Below are 9,027 nucleotides of genomic sequence, written 5' to 3' on the forward strand. Positions count from 1 at the left end.
CTATAAACCAAAAATTAGCTAACAGTCAACTTTTTTGGTATAATAATCATAATCAAATCTGTCAAATGCAGCTATGCCACAGCACCTTGCCTATTTCAGTCTGATATTCAATTTAATAAAATAATAAATCAAACATATATGCAGATGACTCACTCTTTAAAAGTGAGTCATCTGCATATATGTTTGATTTATTTGAGTTTAAAAAGTGAGTTTAAAAAGTGTTCACAGCTTCAGATCACAAAATCACCACTTAATCCATTTTCCTCTCCATTTTCCCTTTTTCATTCCAGGATTCCTTCTGCATAACCAAAGAATATGAACTGAAGAAGTCTAGAAAGGTCCTTTCATGATGCACATGACTGTGAGCATATTGTAGCAGTGAATGCTATTCACCCGCATGGGTAGCACAACCAAAAACATTTGCTGGAGAAGTGCTATTGAATTTGCATGAAGGCTGTTCTAAAAAATTAATGCTTTTGAAACAGTACAAAGATGAAGGGTTTTTTAAAGAAAAAACTCAAAAGCATTACAGAAGTATTAAGTGTAAACTATAAAGGTCTAAACTTGCTCCATGCAAGTAATACAGTTTTTTGCTTTCATTTGTTTTCATAAAAACCACAAAAACACAACAAAAAAGCAAAACAAACTGCCCTCCCATGATTATCTCAAAAGCAAAACAAATATAAACACTTTTAAGGAGGCAAAATCTAAGAAACCTAGGCATGGATTGCTGCTTCCAGAATCAGCAAATGCCAGTCTTGGGCTGCAATCCAGTCTGCGTCAGCAGATGAAGAGAACTACTCTTTACCTCTGTCTAGTGAAGATGGTTTCCACGCAGTTTGTTAGAAAATGATGGTCACAAAGAATACTGATTAGGCCGCATATTTTCTTATCACCCTCCACTCCCCAGTTTTTCTTAAATGTTTTGTTAAGTACTATAATGTAAACTGTACTGGATTCAACCCCCTCAAACTCTCCAAATTTGAATCACCCAGGGTCATGTTGAAACCTGTACTGATATTTCCTTTGCTTTCACTGTTCCATGTACAAACCTCACTAGTTTTAGATGCTTTTAGAGCTGTCTGTATGATGTTCTCATACTTATCAATCCCTAATTGGACTAAAGTCTCATATGGGTATGTACACCTGCAGTCAGCCTGGTCTTTTGTACCAGATCTTCTTGGTTATGAATATTTAACTTTGTTATTTTGATTTTGCTTGAAATAGATTGTTACACTTTTCAGTGGTAACCAACTATACTCATTTTAGTGCAATAAAAATGCTGAGAATGTAGTTTTAAGGAGTAAAATTAGTCCTGTCAGTTTCACGAACAACCAGAAAACATCATGTAAAGCTCCTTGACTGAACTTTGGACCAGACTTCCCCACTCAGACTACCACTGTGCCATTTTCACAAAGGAGCTTTCTCATTTTGTTTCTTAGTCACTGTCTTAAGGACAAAAGGAGATCAAAGCTCTTCCTCAGAAGAAGCTTCCTGCATAAGTATTTCAAGGTCTTTATAATTTTTCCAGAAAAAAAATTGGTATAGCTGACCTCTAGTAAAATATTTGTCTGGAAGCACTACTGAGTACCAGAGTTTGAGTTAAAGTGAATAGTCTTGAACTAAATCAATACCAAATAGTTCTGAATCCTGATGAATTTTTACACAGGAGTCTTAATCAACAGAAAAATTGAGTCTCGGGAAGCTTGGGTCTTACTTCTATCTCTGCCATTTATCTGCTCAGTTTGATTCCAAGTCACTTTTGATCTCTTGTGAATTCTCACATGTGTGGCCTACCTTGTCTGTTTAAATGGAAAGACCTTTGGGAAGAGATCTTGCTAAATTTCAATTCTGTGGCTAAGCCAGCAAAGCTTTATGTTCAGCTGTGATTTCTAATCTCTCTTGACATAACAAAATGTAAAAATGTAATGCTTGCCAGAACGAGGAAGTTGAATGTTAGCCTCAGATTTATTCTTTAAAGAACTCTACTGCAAAGAGCAATTACTTTAATTAAAATTCAATCTTAATATTATTATTTTTCACACATAGACTTAAATCAGCTATTAACTGGTGGAGATATTTTGTGAGGAGTCAAGTGCATTATTGCCATAGAATCTTTTAGGTTAAAAAAGAACTCTGAGATAACTAAGTCCAACCTTAGACCATATGTAAACTAGACCATGGAACTAAGTGCAACATCCAGTCGTTTCTTGAACGCTTTCAGGGATGGTGACTCCATCATCTTCCTTTGGCAGTCTATTCCTGAGTTTAACAACCCTTTCCATGATGAAATTCCTCATGATGCCCAATCTACATTTCCCTTGGCACAGCTTGCGGCAACGCCTTCTTGTCCTGTTGCCAGTTGACTGGGAGAAGAGACTGACCCTCACATCTCATTTCAGGCAGTTGTAGGGAGTGCTAAGGTCACCCCTCAGCCTCCTCTTCTCCAGGCTAAACAATCCCAGCTCCCTCAGCCACTCCTCCTATGACTTACTCTCTAAATCTTCATCTTATAATTTAATTTGTAATATTCATACCATGTTATTTTCATTTGTAATATTTCTGTTATTCTCATCTGTTTTTTCTTGTGGTAACTTAGAGTAAACTCTTCTGCCATCAACTTTTAAAATACAGCAAATACAAAAAATCATTAGAATTACTGCCATTCCAGGGAATTAACTGAAGAACAACTTATTAGTTTCATTTGATTGAAAACTATATCAATAACATATTAATTTAGAATTTGGACATTAAGAAAGGTGGTTATGTATATAAAAAGGACAAAATCTCTTCTATTAGTAATATGTGATAGGATCTCTCTTCACATATGCAAGTGTAGATTATTTATGTAGGTAATTAACAACAGGTGTTATTAAACTGCTGTATCTGTAGGAAACAGATCTACAGATTCAACCCTATCTACAGACTGATGCAATTTTGATTTAATGCTGATAATATTTTGATATGATAATAGTTTGTAGTCTTCAGAAACAGAAAAAACCTGCCAAGGCACTTTTAGGGTGTTTTAGCACATGACAGACATTCCTTTTTGAGAAGTACTTGCGGCAATTTAATTTTGAATGTGTTGATATTATGCATAAAATCATCTTTGCTATTTGAAGAACAACTTCCAAATATTTCAGTCCACTAGAAAAGAAGGAGAGTCCATTGTAATTCCTTGGGTGCATCAGAAAGAGCATTGCCAGTAGATCAAGGGGGGTGATCCTGCCCTGCTACTCAGCCTTCATGAGGCGTCACCTGGAGTGCTGTGTCCAGCTCTCCTCAGGAAAAAAGAGACATGGAGTTCATGGAGCAGATCCAGTGGAGGGCAGCAAAGGTGATTAAGGGACTGGAGCATCTCTGCTGTGTAGAAAGGCTGAGGGAGGTGGGCCTGTTCAGCCTTGAAAAGAGACACTGAGAGGGGACCTCATCAATGTCTGTGAGTATGTAAAGGGAGGTGCCAAGAGGATGGATCTCTTCTCAATGCTGCTTCTCAAGCAGTGGGACAAGAGGCAACTGGCAGAAACTGATGCACAGGAAGTTCCACCTGAATGTGAGGAAAAGCTTTATTGGGTGGGTGGCCATGCACTGGAAAAGGTTGCCCAGAGAAGTTGTTGAATCTCCCTCCCCTGAGGGGAGACACAAACCCATGTCTTGACACAAACCCATGCCATGTGCTCTAGGATGACCCTGACTGAGCAGGGAGATTGGACCAGATGACCCACTGTGGTCCCTTCCAGTCCTACCCACTCTGTGATTCTGTATAGACTTTAGTGCTCAAGATCTTTCTACTCTTTATTAATCATGTAATTTTGTTTCTGGGTTTTTCAAATATTTTTCAGATCTAGGTATATTAAAGTTTTCTATGAATTAGTGTAGCATTGAATTCTAAGTGGCAGGCTTACCTATTGGGGGTAAATTCCCTGAAACCTCACATTATAATACAATTTCTCCATGGCTAATCACTCTGAAACTGTATTTGTCTTTGAGCTACATTTTTTATATGAATGGAGTTTGTTTTGTGATATTTTGTTTAATTTTATTTTAAAATTTAATCACTAGAGAAATTACAATGATGATGAATAGAACACTAAAACGTCTTGTAAGAAAGAGACTATCTGTTATATGTAGCTGTTGTATTTTAGAGCTCCTCATTTAGGTAATCTGCCCAAATGTGGCACTGTTATAAAAGACTCAAATAAACTTGCCTGTTGTCTGTAATATTAGTAGAACTAAACTTCTACTATTTTACAATTGACGTTCACTGAACATGCAGCATGTTGGGAACATGCTGTACAACACTTGCTGCAACTGCTATTACTAATTGCTTAATGGAGGAATGGGGTTAAGCTCTGGTACAATATAGACATTATTTTATTTGTGCTCCAGCGAATTACCTAACCACACGGATGAGAAAGAGGTAGAGATAAAGGTCAGACAAAGTACTAAATAAGAAACCTGGGGAGCTGGGGCTAAAGAGGCTTAAAGCTGCTCAGGGAAGTGAAAGCAACTGTAGGAAAACTGAGGTTAGAAACTGAGGTCAGAAATGATAAAGATTTCTAAGAATTAAGCTATTCAGACAGCAAAGAAAAACTGACACGAAAAATATAATAATGTACAGCATACAAAGCCCAGTCCCTCAAGCCTCTGTCTTGGAAATGGTGTTCTTCCAGACATTCGACAGCATAGATAGTGGAATCAAGTACACCCTCAGCAACTTTGCAGATGACACAAAGCTCAGCAGGGCAGTTGTGGATACCCCATCAAGGCCAGGTAGTATGAGGCCCTGAGCAAACTGGTCTAGTAGGTGGCATTCCTGCTCATGGCAAGGAGGTTGGAATTAGATGATCTTTAAGGTCATTTCCAACATAAAACATTCTATGATTCTACAAGACAATGTAATTATAACAGCATATTATAATGGCTAGAAACTGGAGAACGGGGAGGAGTAAGGTCTGGAGGATATGGGGAGAAATATAGAACAATTATAATTTTCAGAGTGTGCAATTAAATTAATTGTTATTCTGCTGATAAGCATGTCTTGTGTGCTGTCAGTCCTTGGAATAGTTCAGTTACTTCAATGGCTTAAGTAGCCAACAAATTTTCAGGGGATTAAAAATAAGAGATGCATCTTGATCCTGGGAGACTGATCTGCTTGAATAGCAAGTATTTACATTTGAAATAGAAGTTGGGCTATAAAAATATAAATTATACTATAAATAATTCTATACAACAAATTGTATATACTGCAATAAATAGAAATTATTTTATAGATGAGAATTGAATACAAGTTCCTCTGATTTGGGACTTTTATTTTAAAAGATGCATTTCCCTTTTCTCTCTGTCTCTGTCAATTTCCCACCTGTAAAATGATGAGTTGACCCCCAGGGTCAAAATGACCAAATTAATATAAATTAACTGTTGCTGAAACACCCAAACAGCACAGTAAAAAATGCTACAGAAAAGACATTAATAAATTCGGTTTTTTAAGAAAAGTTTAAATAATGAAGAGTAAGAAAATCACAAGGCCACATATTGAACAATGAACAGAAAACAAAACCCCAAATAAATGCTCATTAAGAAAGTATTGTCCATCTTCTGCAGGGAATGTGACAAGAGTCCTGTGAAAACCAGTGGTTGTAATGTTTAATTAAGCAAAATATTACTATGAGATGCAAGGGGAATAATGGTCAAGAATTAGATTTCTGCCGGCACCTTCACACCAGTCATATTGAAAGTTTTGGCTGCCTGAGTTTGGATCTCCATGTATTTTGAAATATTTTTATAGTTTAACATTACAGGGTATCAACTTAAAAGAAAATAGATGATGGAATATTGCCCTAAATAGCACAGTTCCATTTCAACTTAAAATACATGTTTTGGTAATTGTAAACATATTTTGTTGTTTGTATACTGTTATATTAAGTAAAATTGGCGAGCATCAGTACTAACAGGTCTTTTTTTTTTTTTTTCTAAAAATGTCTGTGTTAGAGAGTTTTAGAGTGCCAAGAAGACTACATCCTCTGCGGCAGCTTCCAGCTCAATTTCCTGAGCATCTATTGGAACTCATCTTTGGGCCCTTTTTATAAGCTACCAATGCATGTGATAGCTGACCTACTTTTGGGAACTTTCCAAGACATGGAACCCTTCAAGACTCACAAAATACCTAAAAGCTCTAATTCTAATATAATCACAAATCTCAAAGAAATGCCAGTAAAAGGATTCAGCTCAGTTCTCGCTTTGAAACAGAGCTGCAGACAGGGGCAAGAAGCAGCAGTGATCTGCACATATCATCTGTTCAGCATTCGCATTGCTTGGCGTTTAAAATGTGTAGACTACTGCAGACGCACTGACCTGGAGCTTTGTGTATAGCACAGGGATGTGGAAAGAAAGAAAAATCCCCATATAGAATCTATTACAAGGCAACTGGAATTTTATATGCAATACTAGCTGCTTGCTTGTGTTGTTAACACAATGGCTAAAATATGATAATTTAGCAGTATCTAAATGTAATGATGAAGAAAATGACTCATCTACATATTCCAGTGTTATTTTTATTACTGGTTCTATATAGAGGAAAGGTATTACAAAAAATTTCTGAATAGCAGATCTTTGATTTCAATAAATTCCAGGTGCTCCAGATGTTAATTATTGTTTAATTTACACAATTAGCCTTGCTTAAGCTTGAATGTATTTTCTGACAGTTTGTATTATTTATTATTTCTAAAAAATATACCATGAACATTTAATCTACTAATGCTCCGGACAAATAATTTGAATTTCAGAAGTTTGAATATTTTCCCTTTTAATTTTGACTGGAGAAAACTATAGTGTTTTGTGATTTAGGTGAGGATGGATCACTTAATATGATTCATAAAAGAAGTGATCACATCTGAAAGGATTGAAGATATGCTTGGAAAAGAATAATCACTGTTATGTGGTAAGATACCAACTTAAAAATAAAAGCATATTTACTCCACAATGTCCACCTTTAACTCAGAAAATAATACCCTAATGAATAAATGTATCAAAATTGGGCTCTATGGGATTTCTTGCAATCTCCTGTCAAGCATCTGTTACTAGCCATTACAGGAAACAGGATACTGAACCAGATGGACCATCAGTCTGTTTTGAGGGAATGGGTTTCTGATGCAATACCAACACTTAAAGTAAGTACACCAGCACAAATTTTGCTCAGCAGGCCTAGTAAAAAAAAAATAAAATTGAATACATAAGTATATATTTATTAGAAAAACAAGGCAGGAAGATAATTACATAGACAATCAGAAAATAAGAAAAGAAACTGTAAAAAACTTAAAATGAACAAAAAATGCAGAGAAGAGCATTTTTTTTCCCCTTACTCTGCTGCTTGGCAGAGTAATTATACCTCTTCTACAAAAGGACCACCAAAAAAAATTCCTTTAACACATGCTTTTTCCTCAGAAATAACAACCCAGATTAAAATGTAAAATGTTTTGTTTTCATAATTTTGTAATGTTTCTGGGAAAACTTAGTGGAAGTGAGCTTTACTCATGGTCTCCATGTAATCTTAAAGTGGGATCTTTCTTACTTGAGGCCCATGTTATTGAGCTTATTGCAAGACTGTTATCTTAAAACATGGGATTTATTAAGAAAAGAAGAAGAAAACTGAAAATGAATTGCAGTGTCATAAAATTTGAACTGTTACCATCCTAATTGCAAGCCTTCCCTCTGAGTTCATCTTTCTGTACTCAAGGCCAGCTTGCTGATAAAACACAATATGAGGAAACAGACGGAAGGAGCCTCTGTCAAAGGGCTCCCCAAAAGACTTCTAAAGAGTTTCAGCAGGGCTCTCTGCTGAATTTCTCACTGTTGGTCATGCTTAGGTTACCCTGGAGTGGGGCAGAAGTCATGCCCATATCTATACCCAGAGTTATCCTATCAAGCCAAACCTTAAGCCTGCCCTGTGGTCTGACTTTCTGGCTTGACCTGTGAGTTCTGCAGACTTGGCTGGAGGCACTGACCTGTGTCTAACTGAGGACAAAGAATATGGACCCAATCACCTCCCCAGACTGACCTTGGACCTGCTTCATCATCAATAACTTGATTAGCGATTTGGGTCCTTAGTTGCAACTGATTACTCTTGCCAGAGCTTCTCTGCTTATCTTGTATTGGTGCTGTGAGACTCTTGTCTGTGAGACCTCTGCCTGCCCTGTTGTTATGCGCAGCTTCTGACTTCCCTGTCCTTGCAGGGTAGGGCAGCCTCCTCTTGCTGCTCCCTGATATGGAGCTTCTGAGAATTTCCTGCAAGAAACATGTTAACAGAATCTGGAGAAAAGAGAACAATGCTAAATACAACAGAAGTCTGACCAACCTTTATCTGGAATGGACACAATCTCCTTGACAACTGGACACAGAAGAAAGTCTAATATATTAGCAATATCTGTTTATATACGTATGGGAGAATCAGAGCTTATTCCTTCAACACTGCTCTAGCCAGATGTAAACCAGTTGGAAAAGTGACAATAGCTCCAGCTTTTTAACCTATTAAGCTCATCTTGAAAGCAAAATGTATTTTCTTCAGCACTGTACTATGCTAAGCCATCCAGGACCGTAATAGAGCACGCTTTAGTCTGTCCACAAAATATATGTAAACATAACTAATAAAAAGTCTTGACCTGTGGGCTTAAATCTGATGAAATAGATAAAAGTGCAGTTACAAACTCTACTCTATTCTCTTCTAGAGAGGCTCTATTCTCTGCCCATAGCATTAGCCTTGTCTTGCTTGCATTCAGATCCATCTACATGCTCTGTTTAGTCTAAACATTGGATCACAGTGGGGACAAGGAGTATGCATGATGTGGTAGTAGGCAAGTAGATCTGTATATTATTTTCACATCAGTCTTGTATCTACAGCCTACAACATTGTGTTGACAAGAACTGGTGAAAGTATTGATCCCAGTGAGACCTGACATTGAGATATCATTGAGATAAAACTATCAGTGAAACAAGGATGCTTCCCCTGAGGACAAACCATGCCTTACCAAC

General features: G+C 37.0%; 1 protein-coding gene and 1 long non-coding RNA gene across 10 annotated transcripts in view; one reads left to right on the top strand and one right to left on the bottom strand.

Moving 5' to 3' along the window:
* LOC135302958 (uncharacterized) overlaps positions 1–6,117 on the top strand; it is a 68,039-nt gene extending 61,922 nt beyond the window's left edge. The window contains exons 7-8 of the long non-coding RNA XR_010364501.1: positions 291–361; positions 5,992–6,117. This is a non-coding gene — a long non-coding RNA (uncharacterized LOC135302958). The remainder of the gene's footprint in view (positions 1–290; positions 362–5,991) is intronic.
* Positions 1–9,027, bottom strand: part of LOC135302957 (uncharacterized) — a 93,734-nt gene that overhangs the window by 62,241 nt on the left and 22,466 nt on the right. For 8 of the 9 annotated variants that reach the window (XR_010364500.1, XR_010364499.1, XR_010364498.1 and 5 more), the window contains exon 2: positions 8,057–8,283. Coding sequence is in view for 1 of the 9 variants with exons in the window: in XM_064424063.1 (XP_064280133.1) it covers positions 8,103–8,283 (181 nt within the window). In the remaining 8 variants the exon portion in view is untranslated. Of the gene's footprint in view, positions 1–6,255; positions 8,284–9,027 lie in introns of those variants that run through there. The other variant, XM_064424063.1, reaches the window with a different exon arrangement.

The sequence above is a fragment of the Passer domesticus genome, chromosome 6 (assembly GCF_036417665.1).
Source record: "Passer domesticus isolate bPasDom1 chromosome 6, bPasDom1.hap1, whole genome shotgun sequence".
NCBI classification, from domain to species: domain Eukaryota; kingdom Metazoa; phylum Chordata; class Aves; order Passeriformes; family Passeridae; genus Passer; species Passer domesticus.